Source organism: Stegastes partitus, unplaced genomic scaffold (genome assembly GCF_000690725.1).
Source record: "Stegastes partitus isolate 25-593 unplaced genomic scaffold, Stegastes_partitus-1.0.2 Scaffold396, whole genome shotgun sequence".
Lineage (NCBI taxonomy): Eukaryota > Metazoa > Chordata > Actinopteri > Pomacentridae > Stegastes > Stegastes partitus.
Genome location: NW_007578127.1, coordinates 343,544 through 365,763, shown reverse-complemented (window position 1 = coordinate 365,763; position 22,220 = coordinate 343,544). Strand labels below are relative to the sequence as shown.

The following is a 22,220-nucleotide window of genomic DNA, read 5'->3' as shown; positions in this document are numbered from 1 at the left end:
AGTTATCTATGCTAAACTGATCAGCCTCAGTGGGACGTTTGTGAGGATTAGGTGGAGATTTTTCCATCATGACTGATGAATAGCGACCAGAGGAAAAAAGAAGCTGGCAGACGTGATGTTGCCAGCATTGCTTACTCACTGATAAAGAAAGCTTGTGGGTTTTAATATCACAGCTTGAAAGTAGCTCTTAAAAAAATAAACTAATGTTGTTGATTTTGGCTGTTTAAATGTACAGGAACAGAACGAACCATAAAAACTCAGTACAAACTGTCCACATAGACATTAAATATCAGTTTATTCTAATATGATAAACCAGGATAATTACAATCAAATGAACAAAATGAAAACATATTTGAAAATACACAATTATTTGGCATAAGAAATGTAAAGATTCTTTTTATTTCTCAGGGACAGACAAATATATGACAGAAATGTCCATGTAATTGTCCAATGCAGCCACATGCTATGGAAAAGTTTAATTACAGCAATATAAGTAGTTAAAAGGTAAGTGTAGTAATTGTGTTATGCATGCTTTTATACAATGCACTTTTTGCACACTCAAGTTCAATGCTTGTGAAACTTTTTAAAATTTTCAACAAAGCAATCAGTGCACAAAATGCATTCCCCCTTAGATTAACAGTGTTTTCCTGAGAGACCATATGCGAAAAGTATTTCCCACAACTCTCTGTGTTTCTGCCAAGAGTTGTCATTCTGCCCTCGGGGGAACACTTCTACACCAGGGTCATGACCTTCAGGGAGGCAGGCTGAAACCGTCGAATCTTCTTCTTCAGGGCTCGGGAAGCTTTGATGCGGCAGGTGGATGGCTCGGGGCGAGGTGGGAGCTGCTTGAGGGGACGTCCAGCGGCGGTGGGCCCCATTGCAGCCTCGGCCCACACCAGACCTCCCTCCTCCTCGTGGCTGTCCACCTGGTCCCCCTCGTCCAGCGATAAGCTGCTGTCAGAGTCTGAAAGGGACTGGAAGCTTTGGCTGGACTCGCTATCTCCAAAGCGGTTGGTGGTGTTATCACTGATCTCCCCCTCACTGCTTTCAGCAATGGTGGAGTGAAATAGTGAGGCGCATTCGGCTGAATACTCAGACTCACATCTGGGTGGGTAGTGACTGGAGACGTTAAAGGGTGCTGGAGGGTATCTGGCATTGAGAGTGTAGAGGAAGGAACTAGAGGACATGGAGGACTGGAAGGAGCGTGCAGGTCCTATCCACTGGCCTGGTCTGGCGCTCATACTGCGGACCATCTGCATGGCCCCTAGTGCCTGAGTGTGGAGCTCCTTTGACCTCTGACGCTGAGCACACAAGGCCTGGAACATGTCCACATCAGACGGACATTTGGCAGTTGGTTGCCTCCTCTTCCTCAGGTCTACAGCCTGCTCATACTCCAAGCACTGCAGTCTGCGGCCTTTGCTGAACTTTGTGACAGCAGGGATGGACTGAGGCTTTGGGTGGACCTTGTGGTTGTGCATGAGTGCCGGACTACAGAGGCTGGAGTCTGAGCCCGACCCCTGTCTGTGCTCCTCTGAGAGACAGTTGGCAAATTTCTGAGTCACTTTTCCCTGTCCGGATATTCTCTGCTCCCACTTTGTCCCACCGCTGGTCTCTCTGGTCCTGTCCCTGGAGAAGTATTTGTGTTGTTGCCTCACTGCTCGAGGCTTGTCACTGCTTTTTCTTTTCAGCCTCACGGCTTTGGTTTTACTGCCTGTCTGCCTGACTTTGACCCTCTGAGATCCAGCAGGGACGAATTTGGCATGGACAAACTCAGGTGAAGCTGTGTGGCCACTATGAACCTCAAAGCCTTGACCCTCCTCTGTGCTAGAGCTATGGGCCATCACTGGTCTTTGCCTGTGACCTTTTCTCTCCTGTGGCCTTGGCTCTGGATTATCTCCACATCTTTTCTCAGAATAGCTCCTTGCTACACTTGGATATTCTCCTTGAGGTTTATCGTTCTTTTTCAAGGATAAATAGGTGACCTCATCAGAGCTGCACTCCCTCATGGCAGCAGAATAGGAATGCTGATATGAAACCTCTGGGGTTCTCACTGAGGTGTGGCTTGTTTTATCAGCTGTCTCTTGGCTGGAGTATGTCATGCAGTGTCTCTTATGGCTGCTATCTAGTGGGATGATACTGGTGGTCTTGGCTGAAGGAGGCTGCAGCACATCTTTTGGAAATACAGAAAACAGAGTTGCAACTTCAGTGGGCCTCCTGTGATAGCTGCTGCGTGTCTCCAGAGTCTCTGTGGCTGTTTCATTCTGGATTTTGCTGAAACTGCGCTGGAGGAGCTTATCAATGTAACCCAGGGTCTTGGTGTCATACCCCATTTGTGTCCTCTGTAGGGTGTCATAACTGTTTACTGGGGGTCCTTGGCCGTCTAGAAGTCCAGGAGTGCCTTTTTCAGTCATATTGAAAAAGATTGGGCTCTGGAGAGCCACAGCGTGCAGGGGGCTAGGGTACTGGTACACCTCAGTCCCACTGTGGGACTCTAGATTGCGCTGAAACTTGGGGTCCACTATTGAGGTCTTCAGATTTGGGCATATTGGGGGTTTCCTTGCATCCACAGATCTGTAATAGCCCAGTCCTTGAGCCATCATTCGGTCAAGATCACCTAATGAACATAAAAACAGTCATTAACTTTTCGAATCACTCATCCACTGAAAAATGACATGTTATTAGGCACTAAAGTTGCTTAGTAAAAACAGTTGGTGTTGCAGGAGAGACTGTCTTAAATAAGAGAGTGAGGGATGAGATTACCTGTTGACACAGGTCTGGGTCGGGCCTGTTCAGCGCCTGCACTGCTTGCTCGGATCCTGCTGCTGCCCAGATGGAGGCCTGTGGCCCGTGGAGGGTTGGGCTGGGTGGTGCTCTCGTCAGCAGAACGGCGGCGGCATATGTCGACTTTTGGGGGAGGGCTGATCTGACAATTATCAGGGCTCATGGGAATGAGGAGAAGGCTTGTTTGAGAGGATGACTGGCACTCGCTGTACACGGAGGTGCAGGAGTTGGATCGGGAGCAGGAACCACCATCACTGAGCTCATAGAAACCTGGAGAGAACAGGAAAGGTTGCACATTAGTGGTTTTCTCAGTATTTACCATAATGTGACATGAGTTGGTTGTATGCTTTAATACTTGCGATACAGTAAACAACCAGAGGGCTTTTGTGTGCCTACACACCCGAACTCGGCCTGCTGTCACTCTCCAGCTGCTCTGTAGAGGCTTTGCTCACATCCAGCTTCAGCTCACTGATCTGTTGGTCCAGCTGCTGCAAGTGTGTCTTCAGGCCGACATCCTGTTTCCTCAGACGAGACTGTAAAACAGACACATGCGATTTTAGTCAAGCTCCAAAGAAAATGGTGTAAGAGTGGTGCAATCTATACCAAAGGGCAAGTCTTTAAAAAAAAAAATAAAAAATCAGAACGAGTGAAGCTCCTCATGTATACAATTACGCAGAAATATATGTCAGCGGTGCTATAATTTCATTAAAACAAGGTCTGTTATTTAGATATAAGAGGCTCTAATGTACAGCCATCAGAAAAACAAAAGCGACTCAGCTGTGGCTGATGATTAACCCCAGCAGGACATGGGGGAGCATGGAAGAAGCAGTGGTGGGTAACTCATTTCTCCCCCACAGCGAGGGCCTGGCCATTGTGTAAACGACTACAGGTGGAGAGCTTGGGGGTTGGGATGAAGGACTGGTTGCTTTGGAGAGTATTTACTGTTACAGTGGCTCTTAAAATGGAATCTGGGGTCACAGCCTGCAAAATGCACCAGTTAATTAACGTTTCATCCTCTTTTAAGGTCATGTCGGATCAGGTGGTTTCTAGTTATACAACAAAAAAAAAGTTTTTAGAATGGTATCAGTTTTTTTTTTTTTTTTTAAAGTGACTTCATTATGTATGGAGGTAAAACATATTTAAAGCCTATTTTTGGCATTTGAGCTGTAGTTTGGAAAAAGTACTGTTTTGAATAAATCATACTCATATTTTTGGTTTGGTGAAAGCAGTTAACTTTTGTGGATTCTATCAAATTAACATTATATTTTGTTCCTTCATAACTGGCTGTCTTACTTCAGTAAAAGTATGAAAATTAAATTTACTGCTTCTTTAGTATTGTGTGTAATGCCATACGTGTTTCCTCAGATGTTTCTACTGCAACTCAACCGTAGCTTTCTTTGAGTCAGATTATAGAGTAAAGAAATAGAAATAAAGGGTAACTCAAATACATCATGTTTTACATTTGATGTTTGGGTAAAACAACACTTTAGTTAAGCAATTGGAAGCTAGCTTCACATTGAAATTCATTAAAATTAAGTTGCAGCAATGCTCATTTAAGATGAATCAAATGACTTCAGTACATATACCGTAAAACAGTGGAATTCACATTAATTAGAATTTCTAATTAAACTACATTTTACCATTGAAGCAGTTAACTTAACATAGTCCAACATCCCCCCCCCCCCCTCCCCCCCTTTTTTTTAAAAATCATGTGCCTCCTTTGATGCATTTGCTTAATTCTAAGATGTCAAGCACAGCACCTCTTCCTGTGAATGTGGTCTACATGGAAAAAGCTTGTCATGGAAAACTGTGCAGAGCCAGCTGCCTCCAACACTCAGGGGCCTCTCAGGACTCTCACTGATTCTCATTTGCTGCAAAATTCCCATCTTTTTTTCTTATTTCCTGACATTAGTGGTTAATGATTAGTGGATAATGGCCAGAGTGCATGCACTCTGTACCCGCGCACACACAACCAAAACTCCTGCAGTGAACCTTGATTTATGACACCCAACCTACTTCCTACCCCCAGCTGAGGGCATAAAAGTGTGTCTGGTAATAATTGAAGGCGGAATGCACATGAGCATCAGCTGACTGTGAGAGCCAAACGGAGGATTGTATTCCAAGGACAAATAAACTGTTCAGCCAAAAACATCAAATATGCCAAATTTTGTCCCATTGTGATCAATAAGAACAACAAAAAAAGCACAATTATTAGAGTCCCACTTGAGAGATCTTGTAAATATTCGGCTTTATGGCTCTTTATCTAAATTGCTTCCTACCAGCTGTTGCTTCAGGGCTGTCAGGGTCGCCTCCAGTCGCTGCTCCTCGGACCCCATCATCCACGGCCCCTCCGGCTCAGTGCGCACCGAAGTGACCGGCTCCTCTCGGTCCACCCGGAGCGCCCAGCTCACCATGTCACTCTGTCGGTCCCGGAGCAGATGTAGCTCCTGCAGCCCGGCCAAAGCAGCCTGCAGCCTCTCCCCAACCCTGCCGCGGTCCACCCCAGCTGCAGCGCTCATCGTCCCCGCAAAGGAGCCCTTCCTGCTCAGCATGATGAAGAGCGCAGTCCGGGCATGTCCAGATACTGAAATGCTGTGAAAGGAATCTCCTCCTCGCGTCGTCTGTGTTGTTGCTGCTGCTGTTGCGGACCTGTTTGGTTGTTGAACTACCTGTTACAATAAATTTAGAGTAGAGAGGAGAGACTGAGCTCCTCCCACGGAACAAATGGTCCTCCTCCTCATTGGCTGCCAACCCGGTCCTCATGAACATCTAGTACAAATCTTTCCCATTCAGGACCTCGCTGACTGAAGCTGCCCAGGCATGCGCAAAGTTAATTTGCATAATACCACATGGCAGGATGAGCATATTATTATACTATTTCCCTCATTCTGTTGGTATTATTCTCCCCAGCGGCAGGCTACTCAGGGATCAACTTGGACTGTAAGTACTTTCAACGAAAGTAAATGTGTGCAAAAAAAATGGCATGTCTTGGCATCACCATGAAACAACTCCCTCTCAAATAAAATAAAAATGTTTAATCACATCAGAAGTGTGTATTTCAGCAGATTTGAGACAGGCAACCTGCACAGGAAGATTTCTTTTAAAGTCATAGTTCTGTGTCAGACTCAAATCACATTTGTATTGGGTGGATCTCTTGCATTTTAATCATTTTTTTTTCTTTTAAATGTAGCAAAATCCTTTAATTTAAAACAGCTACTAAACAAAATAATTCAGTTGCAGTTTTGTATTTTGGAAATTGTAAGAGTGAACAGAAAAAAATGAGACTATCCCGGCACTGAAGACCTGCAACAGATAAATATCTCCTCCTTGTGGCAGGAAAGAATAGTACAGTTTGTTGACCTGCACATGGCCCCTGTATGTCCCTTGACCTCGGTTTGAGCAACAAGCATGTCTCTCCCCTGAGCATCCATCCATCCATCCATTTTCTATACACCGCTTAATCCTCACTAGGGTCGCGGGGGGGCTGGAGCCTATCCCAGCCGACTTAGGGCGAAGGCAGGGGACACCCTGGACAGGTCGCCAGTCCATCGCAGGGCCACACTTAGAGACAGACAACCAAGCACACTCACATTCACACCTACGGACAATTTAGAATCACCAATTAGCCTCAACATGTTTTTGGACTGTGTGGGAGGAACCCACTGCACGGGGAGAACATGCAAACTCCACGCAGAAAGATTCCGGTGCCCCCACCGGGACGTGAACCGGCAACCTTCTTGCTGCGAGGCAACAGTGCTATCAACTGCGCCACCTTGCAGCCCTCCCCTGAGCATGCTACCTATAAATGGCTTTAAAGACCCTCTCTAGTGACGATCAAGTTTTTCTTGTAAACATGGTGTTTTTACATGCTAGAAAATGCACCATGAGAAGAATAAACAGTCAACGCCCATGACTCAGCATTTCCACCTTGAAACTGCAGTGCACCGAAGACAGTCTCATGAAACATGGAATCTGATTTTTGCGGTTTCATACATAACGATCAAAGGAATCTGTGCTGTCAGTTCACAAGGTGGAGCTTTCTGTATCATCATTCTTATTCAGAATTACTCAAACAAGTATGGCTGAATCACTCCAGTGTTACACCTTGTCATTGTGTAGTACAGAGTAGTTTTACAGAGTTGAACAGAGTTGTAGGTGAGTTGGTGGAGGTAGAATAAGAGGCAGAGACTTCATAGATCTGCATATTCTAAAGCGAGCAATGATGTAGCTTTGAATCTAGGCCATTTTAAGACAGGCAAGGAATTATTTTAATAAAAAAAGACCTTTAAATAAGTAACTTTAATGCACAGAGAGAAGTTTTTAAGAATGTAATTAATGACTGGAGTGGAACTTTAAAGACAGCGTGAAAAAATACCCTGACTTCTTGTGACCTAAACTGGACAAAACACAATAACTTAAAATAATAAACTCCATGTAACAGTATTTAATTGTAGTAATCCAACAACAATAATTAGAAGTTGTATCACCTATATTAATACAATACTATCAGCTTGTTTGGCACAAGATTCTCCAAGTGAGAGAAAAGCAGAAGTTAGGGATAAATATAATGACTGTGAATAAGAAGTGGAAACATTTAGAAAACTACAAAAAAAGAAAAAAAAAAGAAAAGACATCAATAGATATTACTTTACTGGAAGTCCTCAGCAAGAGGTGTGGTTCTACTGGGAATTGAACTTACCTTAGGCTTGTTCATGACACCAAAGATTTAGCTTACACATAGTTTTAATGGTTGCAAGGAAACTATAAATGGGATGAAAGTGCTCTTTCTAAATCCAGCTCAATGAACCACAAGACTGGAACAAGTCTGCACAACAACACACCTGCAAATGAGACTTAGGCAGAATCCAGTGATATTGAACCTGAAGCTCCAAGTGCCTGAATGAAAGGATACGAACTGCAACTTACTTTGATAGATCTATGGGACTTACTCGTTAGATCTGTGTTCAAAGAAAAACAAGACAAGACAAACAAAGAAACAAACAATCTTAGCTGTAAAATGAATTAGGTTAAAAATAGCCATAATTTTTTTATGGTTGTGTGGCACATTCACTGAAGATATCCTCTAGTGCTTATATGATAAAAAGTGGATGTTGTGGAGTTCCAGGTTTTAGACATTTTTAAACAGATTCATCAACATCAGTGTCACTGACTAATTGTGATAAAGATATTATTTACTCCCTAACTCACACTTTTGCATAGGCAGAAGTAAAAATGTCAATTTTCGCTGCAGTTATTTGTTGAATTTCACTCTGTCCTAGTGATAAGAACAAGAATACATAATATATTTCAGGATTCCTTCAAATGCATCTTATCCGTAGAACACAAGGTTGTTTACTTTGGTCTCACATTTGGGGAGCTGGATGTCTTTTTAGGGAAAAGTTTTTAAAAATAATCTAGAGTTTTATGGCTCAAGCTAGTAAAATTTCAGTTAAGGTTAAAAAAAAAAATCTGACTAGTGGCCGCCAACAAAATAAGCCCAAATATTATAGTAAAATGAAAAGAAAAAAACAACAACAAGGTTCTCTGTGCATCTTTCAGCAAATGCATCTGAATCAGGTGCTCAAGGACAGAAAATTTCCAGAGTACAAAAAGGGACTAAAGCACACAAAGCCAGGGGATTAATTTCATAGATATAAAACTTGTAACTCTGACACACAGAGATGAGTTTTCAGGCTAAATCAGTGACTGGAGAAGGACTTCACAAGAAGTTTGTATTCCTTTGTTTTGTTTCTGACAGGATGTAAGCCCTCTGACATAAATGAATTGTTTGATTTGTCATGATTTTCTTAGGGTTGTCACCTTTGCCCGATGTTTGTCTGGTCATTTTTGTACTTTTTCTCTGTGTTCCTTTGTTTCTGACATGAGGCTCATCTCATCTGACTAATTGCAGCCCTTTGTCTCCAATGTCCTCTATCATCCTGAAGTCAATCTTGGTGCAACATCACAGAGGACATCTCAACTCCTAAAGTAAACTGATAAAATTCTAATAACTTGTTTAACTGTAAACTAAATTGTATAATTCATCCCACTCTCACCCAACCGGTCGAGGCAGATGGCCATCCCTCCCTGAGCCTGGTTCTGTTGGAGGTTTTTTTTCCCCTGTGGGGGTTTTCGGTTCCTTCCCACTTATTGCGGACTGCTTGCGGACTGCTGAAGCTTATAGGGAATCCAAATGTTTTGGATTGTTGGGTGTTTCTGTCTCTGCCTTTGTGAAGCGCTATGAGATGACTGTTGTTGTAAATATGCACTATACAAATAAAATTGAATTGAATTGAATAAATGTGTGTAGATAATAAATACCCCTAAACCACAATATATGCCACCCATTTTGTTAAATGCCTGTTTCCTCCTGTTTACTCATCTCTGCTCATGTCTTTTCTTCATCTCCTCCACTTTGATCTCTGATGGGAGGGACCAAGAGTTATGACGGGCATCAAGGAAAATAATCGAGGATGTACAAACTAGAAATTGAGTTGTGATGATGGAATTAGTGGGATGGCAGTTAGTTGCTGATTTTGGCAACTCCCACCCTATCAGACAAGTGATCCAAAACCTTGTTCAACCAATTACCCAACAACAACTCTACATCTGGTTTAGGTTGATTACACCTGTGCCTCATGTCTTTGTCCACTTTCATAAAGTCACATTAATGCTGAAACAAAGCGTGTTTGCTCAATAAAAGGCTGTGAGTTCATAAGAGTGCTCCAGTTCCCCTTTTTTGTCCTCTGGAAATTAATTAAACAAATTCAGTCAAACTAGTTTGTTCTGAGTCTTTGCTTTCTCATTCAACCATTAACTTATATCTCAAGTCTGCAGGCTTTGAGATAAATGCAACAAACGTGAGTAGCCCCACAACAATATGACTCATGGAACAGGTATCTGTGTCCTTTCCATCTGAGCTGCTGTTCATCTAACTGAGACGAATGAAACACTTGTTCTCATTGTCAATAATCTGATAACAAATAAATGAGGGAACGACCGAGCCCTCATGGCAGGCGAAGGCAGCATGAGGCTATTCACTTACACTGTTGCTGTTCACGCGGCATCACAGGTGGGGAGGTCCTTTCATGCTGATATCTGCTGCTATCTTGAAGCCAGAGTTCAAAGGAAATACCAGAATACCAGGAGGGATGTACACCTGTGTGAGTATCTCTCTCTCTCTCACGACTGAGAGATAAGATGATTAAAGTGTTTTAAATTTGAGCTTTACTATCTTTCTATTCACTAATATGAGAATTACAATGACATTTTAATTCACAAGGTTATAATATGGTTATATAAAAATGTATTTAAAACAACTACGCTTTAGACACTAGAGGGCAGTGTCACACTGTTTCTTAATCCTGTTTGATTTGTTTTGTACTTTGATATGTTGTGGGCGGATAATCTGTACATTTTATGAATGCTGCGTATCTCTCCCACCTGGAAATGCCCTCCTGGATGCAAAAATAAAGCCATGTCACTCTTTCACTATGCAGCTGATAATGAAATATGAAGACATTTTTTTAGATAAAGAGCTAAATCATTTGTTTACTCATCCCTGATTGCACTGACACATCCACATCACTTTGATGGTGAACTTTTGTAGGGCCCCTCATCAAGGTGCTCACATTATAGCAAATATACAGCTCATTGTGAAGCCCATTCCTCACAGGGATCGCGTCATGTTGCTGGCATACAACACTGCATTGTGATGCCTGGATGTCCCTCTGCCCCCATCCCCTTCAAAGCACTTCCCTGTGTGACATCAGCTGGGGTGCTGATCCAAAAGGTGCTCTTTTTTATTTTTTGGCAATCAAGTCTGAGTTTTTTAAGTTGTTGACCTCATCCACCCCGACTTCTTAGGAAAAAAACAACTTCTTACCTACCACTTTGCCAGGCTAAATCCAGACATCTTTTGTCTCACTGTAGGTTTCTCTTTGTGTGACTCGTCTTTGTGCTCTGCATTTATCAGCAGATTTTCCATCCTCCCTCTTTTTTCCATCCACTTAAGAAATGATAAAGCAGACAAATGTTGATACCAAAACAAAAGCACATGGGCAGGAATCCCTTTTACTGTATCCACGATACTCCTCAAAACCAGCCACAGTGGAAAAGAGTGTTTGTACCAGCTCAGGTAGATACAGACAGGAACAATGGAAGATGCTGCCACAAACAGGATGTGTGGGATGGAAGTCAGAGGGGTAAACATGGGGTGTTGTCATATGTGGGACTGAGCGAGTGTCTGTGTGGATGTGTGAGAGGAAGAGCAGGGGAGTGAATCTGTTGTCAGCTTTGCGTATGTGGAAAAAAAACAAGCTTTTGACATGTAGGCATTTTGAGCTTTTTACTTCAAAGGAGGAAAATCTGATATCATACATAAGACACTCAGATGTTTGCTTAAAAAGAAGCAAAAATCTCTGTGAAAGGTGATGTTAAGCTATTTCCTGGACTTGTGTATTTTCACATATTTCTGTGTGTGTTTTGATCTTGTCAGGGGATTCCCGTGCAGGTTTGCTAATTGAAAATCCCTTTTCCAGGTAACAAAGTTACGGAATTTCAGATATCAAAGTGGCCTCTTGTGTCTGACAACACGGCCTCCCTTGCTCTGCCACCTCCAACCACTGCAACACGAGTATCAAGTAATTTCTCTGAGTTAATGAATGAATGATTAAGAACCTCTAAATCTCATACACATAAAACTACTTTTTGATGTTAACATGCAGCCACTGGAAGTGAACAGACATTGACTGGTTAGGACGCAAATTCCCTGAACAGTGAGTCCTTGGTTTGACTCCCAGTCGACTGAACCATTTACTGCATGTCATTCCCCACGTTTCTCAAATAAAGACATAAAACGTCTAGGAAACATAGAGCCATCATCCCTTGTCTTCCTCCACTCATGAGTTACTGAAGGAGATTAGGGAATTAAATTTTATATCCAAGTGAGTTTTACTGGCAATGAAATTCATCTGTTCTTTATCTGCATCTTCTTACATAGATATATCCTTTAAAAAGAGACGCTTACTGGGCGCCCCTATAGCTCACCTGGTTGAGCGGGTGACCCATGAACAGGGGCTATAGTTCACCGTTGTGAGTTCGATTCCTGCTCATGACAGTTTGCTGCAGGTCTCTCCCCACTTTCCTGTCTCACTGCCCTGAACAACAAAGGCAAAAATGCCAAAAAAAAAGAGAGAGGCTTACAGCGAATGCATCTCTGCGGTTTTGTATGTTTTGAAACTGTTGACTTATTTTTAATGCCCCAAGTGATTTTTAATCTAAAAAATCTCAGAGTCAATTTCACCCATGAGACATGTAAGGGATTCCAGCAGGCTTCTTGGGAATTCCTTGGTCTTAAAGTCCTGAAACAGAAAGCAGAAGTGACATTTGTTATTCCAGACTTTTAGTACACTTACAACAAAAACCACAGCGAAAGCTGCAACCAAAGAAATGCAACCCACCACTGCTCTGTTAACAATGACTGATACCGACCCCACGTATAACAGTTCCCAGGGTTTAACCAGGTATTTGAGACATGTTCTGCTTCATAATGGGCAGAGCCTACAGTTGCTGTCAAACATACTTGAGAGCAAAAGCTCAGACAGTCACTGCACAATCCACCATGTCAGTTTCCAATTCATTGTCAGTGGAGCAGCTCCAGGATTTATCTCCTGATGAAAACATAGATTAGAGGCTTGCTTCTGTGGGTTTTAGCCGAGAGTTGCTCATAATAAAAAATGTTGAATGACCTGTCTAGTGTTGTTGGAACTCTCTTTTTTTTAATGCAGTAGGGATATTTGATGAAGTAATAAAGTGGGCTATTCATTAAAACCGTCATAGAATGGGTTAATTCAGGTATATTATGAGAAGCTTATATAAAGTTTGTTGAGTCCTAATAGTTTTTGATAATTTTGGAAGGCACAGAAAGCATATTTGACAGCAGATGGTTTTGGAGGTGCCTGTCCCCGATGGTGGACCTAACCAGCCATATCTCTCTCGATCATCTTGTCCAGTGTGTGTTTAATTACCTCTCCAGACTTTCATTTGATTTGCCCTCAGAGTGCAGCACCCCTGCACATGAGAGTGTCCTTTATGCTGTATGCTCGCAAAATTATCTCCTCATCAAATTTTATTTGAGCAGAACAAATTTTTGTTTATTCAGCAAGTAGGGGAAACTGGCTTCCAAGCTGTACTCCTGCAAATCATAAAGACATCAGTCTAAATTAACTGATTTAGTATTGCCTTACCTATGAATGCAGTGTGCTGCTTTTCAGCCAAGTTCCAGTAGATGGTCTGTACCTCTTGTGTGACAAGCTGGGAGAGCTGTTTGGAAAATGTCTCTTTTTTTCTGTGTAACCTCGACGAGATTTGTCAAGGGCCACAGTGTGCCATGTACAATCGGCATGAATTTGATGTGAAGTTTTTATCATATTTATATGTTTACACCTGCTTCACCCACAAGTGTTTTATAGAGGTTAGAGATAACTTATGTGTGTACTGTGTACTTGTCTGTTTCGGCTTCAGAAAGCAAAAAACAGAATTAACTAGACACAAGTCTGAAAGACATCATTTACCTGGGGGTAGCTACATTTCATGCATGGATATAAAAGTGTCAAAGCTCATACAAGGGAGACTTATCATGGTAAGTCTCAAATGGCATGTATCTTTTCATAGGCAGGGAGACAGACGTCTGAGCAGAGTAAAACTTGGACATCGTACTTAACTGACCCTGTCTGCTGAGCTACTTTACACACTCTGCAGAGTTTAGGGAATAAACTGAATTCCACATCTGTTAATAAAAGGACGACTATTACTTCAGCGCTAATTAGATTTAAATGATGAAATAGTTTCAGACCGACCACACAATATCACAGTCCCTATGTGGTTTCCTAACTGTCATCTCTGCTGTTTTTCTGCCCAAATTACAGAACGGACTATGTTTTATTATTGCAGTTCTGTAGGTAGTACTTCACTGCTGGACACAGTTGAGCACAAAACTGTACATGTGCTTCAGGAAGCAGGGCGTACTTAAGAACACTGACAATTCTTCATTTGGTTGATCAGCACATTCTTGGGAAACATGAATGTGGCACAATGGAGTCACTCAAAACGATGTCTTATGATGAAGTGCAAAAAAAACTACAGTTATGAAGACAGGAATACTACTGCTAGTAGTGGTATCAGTGCTGTAAGCATAAAGTGTACATAAAAGATGGATGTAGTCTTTCGGTCAAAGAGGTGAAGGTAGTGTAAAAGATCCTTATACCTGTGTTCTTTCTAGCAGCCAGCAGAGGGCGACTCCTCTGGTTGCAAAAAGAAGTCTGACTGTATAGAAGTCTATGAGAAAATGATTCTTGTCTCACTTGATTTTCTACGCCAGAAAACATTGTTCTAATGAGTTTATGGCTCCAATCAGTAGTTTCAAGACTTTGTGAAGACAGTATTGAGTTTATTTTGCAAACTATGCTCCCATTTAGAATAAAATACACAATAAATGTATGGTATGCTTAAAGGAAAGGCTACCTAGTGACTGACATTGTGCATATTCCTTGACTTCTCAGTCAGAGCCATCTTTTCCTCATCATAACTACATTCAAACAACAACATTGTCAAATTTCACACTTGAGGCTTCAAAATTGTAGCCCACAAACTATTGGGCAATGTCATAGTTGATACTTCCATCTCCTATATACAGTCTATTGGCAGGACTTTGGAAAGATTGGTCTGTTGGTTCATCCACTACTCTTGTTCAAACTGAAGTGCCTCAACAACGATTTGGTGGATTTCCAGTACCGGTGTAATAGTACACAAAAATCACGGTTCGGTACGTACCTCGGTAGGGAAGTCACAGTTCGGTTCGGTACGGTTCAGTTCTCAGTTCAGGGGAAAACTAAAAACTAAAAAAAACCTGCTCATAATTAATCCAAAATAACTTTTTATTGTATTAAACCAAAAAGCTGTTAGCAGCTCAGTATATCAAATTAAATGTACCATGTATACAAATGTAGCAGGAATACTGCTGCATCGTTCTCAATATCAAATAAACAAAATAAAATAAATAAAAGTACAAGTGCAGTATTAACAATTCCAGCTTATTGTCTGCTGTAAATAGAACTAAATTACTTTTCCAGTATGAAAAAGGAAGACACTGCTGCAAACAACCAAGTTCAGCGATAAATATAAAAAATAAATAAATATTTTTCAAATAAATGCAGCTCTTATCCACCCATATTGTGATTTCCAGCAAGTTCAGCACAACTTTAGCAATGCAACGTAAATAAAAAGCATGAATGAATCACGCGTCAGTCGTCCTGACGCATGGCAAAGAGAGTTAAAGTGAAACAGGAGACATGTTGAGTCATTGTTAATGTCACAACGTCGTCATGAGCTTATCTGTCAGTAGCTCCACTCAGCCCACTCCTGTGATGCTGCCTGGCTGTAGCTTCCTCATGTGCTACTGAGAAGACAGTGGTGAGGACTGAGGACTGAATGGAGTCAGAGCTCCAGCACAGCGGGCAGTTACGCTTGGATGCTGCCTTTTTAAATGAGTGTGTAAGTTGCTAGATGCATATTTGAGGACTGCTTCACAATGTCGACATACGGCTTTCGTCTTGTCGACTTGTTTTTCTCCTTTTTCAGACTTTTTCAGGAAATCGAAGTGATCCCAAACGGATGATTTTAATGACACCGGAGCGTCTTCCAGCTATGGCTTGTTGTTGTTATTGTTAGCATTAGCCATCCCATTCACTAGCCACATAGACTGGGCTTATAAGGAAGTGCGGACAGGAGAATGAATGGTCCGTCACACCATGTGGTCCACTGGAAACTCCTACTTGTTTTTAGCGTCACAACTGCGCAACTGTGAGCCAGAGAAGGTCCACTGCAACTGTGGGCACCATGAGATTTAAAGTTTCGCAATTTAAACAATTCTGTACATTGGCCATTCTTAATAGTATTCAAATTTTCGTACCACGGTATATGTCTGTACCGAACCAAAAGGGCCTGTACCGAACGGTTTGGTACGGATACATGTATTTGTTACACCCCTAATTTCCAGTAAATTTAATTCAGATATTCATGATACCTTCATCACAAGGATCAGTCTTTATGACTTGGATGATCCTCTCATCTTCCTTTAACACCACCACGAGGTATATATTAGTGATTTAAAGTGAATTGTCTCAGCAGCATGCTAAATTCAGAACGTTGTAACAAATGAAAACCTAAATCATGCTATTAGTCTGCCTCAACAACATTTGAAGAACTAAAATGAACCTCTTAAAAGGACGAAAGTATAAAGAAATGAATGTAAGATAAACAGTCCTTATCCACTCCCTCTTCTATGTACAAACAGATGCTCACGTAGGGAAGAAGTCTGTTGTCCAACTCTTCTTCTGTGATCGCCATCCACTGAAGGCAAGCTCTGTTGTCATAGAGAACTACAACACAATGTCGGTTGTTGTGTCCTTTGTCCTGTGTGCACTGTTTACATATGTTTATCAAGATGGTGGCAGAGACAAAAAAAAAAAAGAAGCTGGGTTTGGCTGCAACAATTACATTTCTTCTGGTCCTTTAGAGGGGCAGCTATTTTGACAGAGCAAGTTTCTTCTTGTACACAGGAACACCAGCAGACGGGGCTTTAGACATACACTAAGTCATCACAATGAAGTTGCAACACAAACTCAGGACAACCAAACCGGCCTTGTCTAAACCTCCCTCATGTCTGATCAGCATCACATCTGATTCTGGCATCCAGTCTTCATGAGATGAGTTTGTGCTGAGATGTGTTGTTGGGCTCACAGGAATATAACCACAGGCTATACAGGATGAAATGCTGAAGCCGCTGTCTCTCCATGCAGGTGTGCAATTTTAAGAGGCCTCTTTATTTGCAGAATCATCTGAAGTTTTTCCACCTGTATGTGTCTGCACAGAATTGTCAAATTCATCAAATGTGCACACAACTGCCCCACTTCCCTTCCCCTTATACAGAAATAGAAAAAGTTGAGGTCTTGCTTTCCAAGACACGAGCTTTGCAACAACTCTATGTGCTGTATGGTTTGTGACCACCGTCCCCCCAACCCTCTCCCGATCCGTTGACTAAAACCAAAACAACCTGCGGCTCTCTCCTTGGTTGCACTCAACAGGAAAACACCAGACTCAGGTGATCTCATGGCCCTTAGGCAAGCAGAATCCCCAGTGTGAGTCAGGATGTGACTAAATCACAATTGAAAGGTTGACAAACTGAGTTTCATATCAGTGCAGGCAGGCTCAATCAAAATAATACATCAGAGCACATTAATTGACGAGATGAAATGCAAAACCGCAGGCTGACCCCGAACACTTGCTCCTGAACCCTTCATTCCCTCCTCTGTTTTGCTAATCCTCCTGAAGCCCTCCATGGGAGCTCATGTGGCCCAGAGGAGATGGACCAGAGGCCAATGAGGCTGACAGTACCAACACAGCTGGCCTGCTGAGTCAAGAGCTGGAATTGGGACCTGCTTCGCACACTCTTTCACACATGTGGTGGTCCCTATAGAGGAGGAAAACCCACTGCTCCTGCCCCACGTCCGCCATGTGCTCGCCCCTTTAGAAACCACACTCTATAGTGAACACTGTGTCCTGGCCAGCGATCTGATGGCTACGAGAGGCATACGTGAGTGGGTTTCATTAGACAGAGGACCACACAAGACTGTTGTACGCTATTTCCATAAACATTTGAAATAAAAGGCAACATCTATCAGAAGCACCAGATTAAAGTTAGATTTTGCACAAACAAAGGCTCGGGGCCGCTTTCCCAAAAGCCATCATAGAGCAAAAGTCAACTGAAAAAAATGTATCTTTTGTTTTGAGGTGTTTCCCCCACAACCTTTGTGAACTTGCGTGTCATTAAAGTGATGAGGAGACGTTTACAGGGGCTCACAGAGGGGAAAGAATTCACTCTAGAGCGTTTTGTTTCCCAAGATTATAATTTTATTGTATTTTCATCTCTGAAGCCAACTCACAAACATGAAATCAACAACTTTTGTCTGCCATTTAAGGTACAATGACTCTGGCAAACAGAGCTCAGCACAATGAGGGAAACAATTGCTATGAACCTCTCCCCTAGGAGGAGCAATTATCTTTCCCTCCTATCAGGGAAAGGGTGAGGATAAGGACTGTTTGTAACAAGATAATGTGCAGCAAATGTTTGCAAATTCCTCTGCATTACTACGCACATATTTAAAGAATGAGAGCTCTTCTAAACTCTACTAGCAAACTGTTAAAGCCCTTTTATATTTAATGATCTCCTCCTATGACCAGGACTTGACACCCTATACAGAGGAGGCCAAAGGTCAAGCTGCAAAGCACATGGTGCCATTTTTAAAACGTCAGAGTGGTTGGTGGAGGAGTTTTGAAAGTTTTATCTGTTGGATGGCTTAAGCCTGCTTCTCTGCTTGTTCTTTCTGCTCTCAAGCTTTAGTTTACATTATTTTATGGAAGTTGGAGAAAAAAATCAAAGCCATTGCTTTGTGGCAGGCAGACGGGAGGGAGGCTGGAGATGTCATGTGCAGTGGTGGTAAAAGTCTATCCTGGCTTTACTGGTCATGTATTTCTCCTGACAAGGAGGGCCTACAAAGCATTTATGTAAATCCTGCCAGTATCACATATCAGGGCCAGTATTCAAAAAGGCACAGCCACATGACTATTTAAATCAGTGCAACAGCTCTGAATTAATTTATCGCTGTGTTTGGATGGCAAATAGATTTTGATGGAGTGGCTGATAGCACAGACGTGTTTCTGGACCTGGCTGGGTGCTGAGTTTCCCAGCTGCTTGAGCCAAGAGCTGAAACACGTGATTAGAAAGGGAAATTTTTGGGGTGAAATAAAAAAACACTGACATTTTCTTGTGGTGAAAAAGCTGTGAACTACAGGGGAGAGGTAGGGGCCAAGGCCCCATAATATAGCCTTTCTCTCCAAGGCCAGGTCTGACGCAGGGAGTCCAACGCTGTGCAGGTTGGGACAGAGCAGGTCTGTGTGGTGAGCCAACCACAGAAACTCTGTCACCTCTCTGCACCGCATGGAAACCCCTGTGTGCTGTCGCTGACAGCATCCCACAACAGCCACATGTTGACTCTGTTAATTTGTGAAGCATCACCTGCATTCTGTTTCACACATAAAGACGTTTGCAGACAGTTCCTGATTTAAAGAACTGTGACCTAAAACTCACATGGACTCATTAAAGAATTTAGCAAAACAAACCTGTAACATATATGTTTCCATATTTGTGCTGCAAATGAACAAAACTGCACATGCTTATAAATGAATTTATGATGAACATCATTACAGGAATAGTTTAACATCTTGGGAAACATGAAGATGCTGAGATTAGTTCAAATTTCACCTGCAGTATCTAGCAGCTGATTAGCTGAGCTCAGAGTAAAGATTTGAAAAAGGGGAAACCGCTAGCTTGACTTGACTCAGAAAAAACAAACTCCATATAACAGCACATCTAAAGCTCTCTTATTAACACTTTATATCTTTAGAAAGTAAGATTTTTTTCAAAACATCAAACCAGTCCTTTAAAATATAAAAGTTAGGCATTGAAGGAACTGGACCCACAAATATAAATACATACATACATTTGTGTCGAATCCTGTAGCGTATCAACAGCTCTACAGTAAGCTAACTTAAACTTTTTTTTAATAATCTCATTTGTTTATTATGTATTAAAAGGCAAAGTGTTCAATGACACCTGGTTTTAAAGTGGGAGATCAATATGTTAATTAGTTAGCTACTGCTAAAAATGCTTCCCTTAGTGTCCGTCAGTATGTGGCTATCTCCTAACCTAAACTAACTGTTCTGTCTGTATTACTGTACAGTCATGAGAGTGATATCTATAGACCGTTTTCCACTGCAGAAACTTGCAGGCTGTTTTAGGGCGACCTGAACCTTTATGCATGTTGCAACTGCAAGAACCGCACCTCTAGAAACTCTGTCAGGGTCATTTTCAGGTGAGAAAAAAGTACCTACTGTGAGGGTTATGGACATGTTTACTTTGTGTTTTGGATCCTGCTGTTTTTCTGTTTGTTCGGTTGGCTGTGCATCTCATTTTCAGGTTGGGTGGGGCTGGTCGGAGAAGGACGCTCCCTCGTTGGCACAGCTGCGGCTCATTGCCTCATCAGCGGACAGGTTAAAGCCTCTGCTCACCTGGGGCCTCATCATCAGTGCGTACGCACAGATATGTGCGTAGAGCGTGCGTACGAACATTCCTACGCAAAGTATGGAATTTATCAACTTGTACTTATACTTAGGAATGTGCGTAAATATACGCACACCTCTGACCATGCGTACGAACATAATCTAGCGGTAGAACAGTGAAACTACAAATATAAAGTATTCGGGGATTTTGACCACTGGCACATTCCAGCGTGAGGTTGGAGACATATGCAGCATTTCCAGCCACCACTGAGCAGGGTCAAGCCGGCAGTGTTGGATGCCATAACTCCCCTGGTCCCAGCCTACATCCAGTTCCCTTACAGCCATCACCGATGAGCCCAAATCAAACGGGGACTTAACACCGTCGCTGAATTCCCAAACATATGTGGAGCCATAGACAGCACCCACATCACAATCAAAGTAGCATCACTAAACAAGCTTAATTTTGTAAATAGAAAAGGGTTTCATTCAATCAACATACTGATAATTTGTGATGCGCATTTGTCACTATCCAACGTTGTTGCCCGGCGGCTTGGAGGAATGCATGACTCATTCATTGAGCAGAACAGCTCTGTGGGTGCGTGTTACGTCCCCGTGAGCTAGGGGATGCGGGGAGTAACAAGAGCAAAAATGAAACAGGATAGAGGGACCAGGAAACTGTTTGTTTAACAAAAAACTAGATTTATTTTACAAACAAAGGGAAACCTGGAAACAAAACTGATCCTAAGGTCACCAACAACTCAACAACCGCAGAGTCCTCAGAGTCGCTGAAATCAGGCCCAACACCACAAACGCCACCACCTCTGTCTGCCACTCTGGCTCTCTGGACACGACGATCAGGCTGGCTCGGCTTTTCAATTGTCTCTTGATGAGTGCAGGTCAGCTGCACCTGGCCACTCCCTCTGGGCACCACCTGAAAGGAATTCACACACAGACACCAAAACTCGGCCCCAAGGGCCGTAACACTTCCCCCCTTAAGAACAAACACCATTTCAATTGACACTGCACTCTCCAGACTACGCAAGTTACACGGAGTGGTTATTCACCTAGAGTAGATACTCACCTACGGGATAGAGCATCAGCCACTACATTGTCAACTCCCCTTTTGTGCTTAGTGTCCAGGTTGTAGTTCTGTGCTAGCAGGGCCCAACGCATCAATCGCTGGTTGTGGTTGTACATCTGCGCTAAAAATGTGAGAGGATTGTGGTCAGTGTAGACTGTCACTGGTGTTGAACTGGAGCTGAGGTACACTTTGAAGTGTTGCAGGGCAAGCAACATGGCTAGCGTCTCCTTTTCAATAGTGGAATAGTTCAACTGATGGCGCTTGAACTTGACCGAGTAATAGCTCACCGGATGGCACACACCATCCTCACCATCCTGCAGCAGAACTGCACCAGCCCCAGTGGCACTCGCATCCACCTCCAGCTTAAAAGGCAGAGAGGAGTTAGGAGCGGCAAGCACAGGGGCACTGCAGAGGAGACCTTTAGCAGTATTGAAAGCATGGTCACACTTGTCATCCCAGCAGAGCAGAACGGCAGGACTACACAACTTAGTCAGGGGAGCGACAACCACAGAGAAATTTTTACAAAAACACCAGTAATACCCAGCCATACCCAAAACCGTCTCAGTTCACGCCTGGTGGTGGGAGCAGGGTAGGACAGCACTGCTGCAACTTTTGCATTCACTGGACAGACCTGCCCCTGCCCGACCTGCTTCCCCAAGTAGGTTACTGTGGCTTTACTCACACTTTTGGGAGGTTGAGTGTTAGTGATGCATTGGCAAGCCGCTGAAACGCCACCTTCAGACTGGACACATGGCTGTTCCATTCACTTGAGTACACCACCACATCATCAAGGTACATTTTACAATTGGGTACATCCCCCATCACAATCTGCATTAATCGCTGGACAGTGGCTGGTGCATTTCTCATACCAAATGCCATCACAGTGTATTGCATAAAGTGGTCAGGCGTAACAAAAGCTGAGATAGCAGAAGCTCTGGGTGTTAGAGAAACCTGCCAGTAACCTTACAGTAGATCTAGCTTCGTAATAAATGTAGCGGGACCAATGCTGTCGATGCAATCCTCCATGCGAGGCAACGGGAATGAATCCGGCACAGTAATGGCGTTGACTTTCCTAAAATCAGAGCAGAAACGAGGGGTACCATCGGACTTAGGAGCCAACAGACACGGAGAGCTCCAGGGGCTGCAACTGGGCTTGGCTAAGCCGTTTTTAACCAAGTAC

The 22,220-nt window shown here is 42.8% G+C and overlaps 1 protein-coding gene across 1 annotated transcript; it reads right to left on the bottom strand.

Moving 5' to 3' along the window:
* Positions 1–272: 272 nt before the first annotated feature.
* dact2 (dishevelled-binding antagonist of beta-catenin 2) lies at positions 273–5,435 on the bottom strand. The gene is made up of 4 exons (XM_008285313.1): positions 5,061–5,435; positions 3,182–3,314; positions 2,761–3,051; positions 273–2,614 (listed from the first exon to the last, which is right to left on the bottom strand). The coding sequence occupies exons 1-4, from the start codon at positions 5,331–5,333 to the stop codon at positions 732–734; spliced, it is 2,580 nt and encodes an 859-aa protein (XP_008283535.1). The 5' UTR covers positions 5,334–5,435; the 3' UTR covers positions 273–731.
* Positions 5,436–22,220: the final 16,785 nt, after the last annotated feature.

Excerpts from the sequence above, each read along its gene's own strand:
- dact2 (XM_008285313.1), bottom strand. The coding sequence starts at position 5,333 with ATGCTGAGCAGGAAGGGCTCCTTTGCGGGGACGATGAGCGCTGCAGCT. Across the intron at positions 3,052-3,181 it reads TGACAGCAGGCCGAGTTCGG|GTTTCTATGAGCTCAGTGAT; the intron begins GTGTGTAGGCAC and ends TGTTCTCTCCAG. Across the intron at positions 2,615-2,760 it reads ACCCAGACCTGTGTCAACAG|GTGATCTTGACCGAATGATG; the intron begins GTAATCTCATCC and ends TATGTTCATTAG.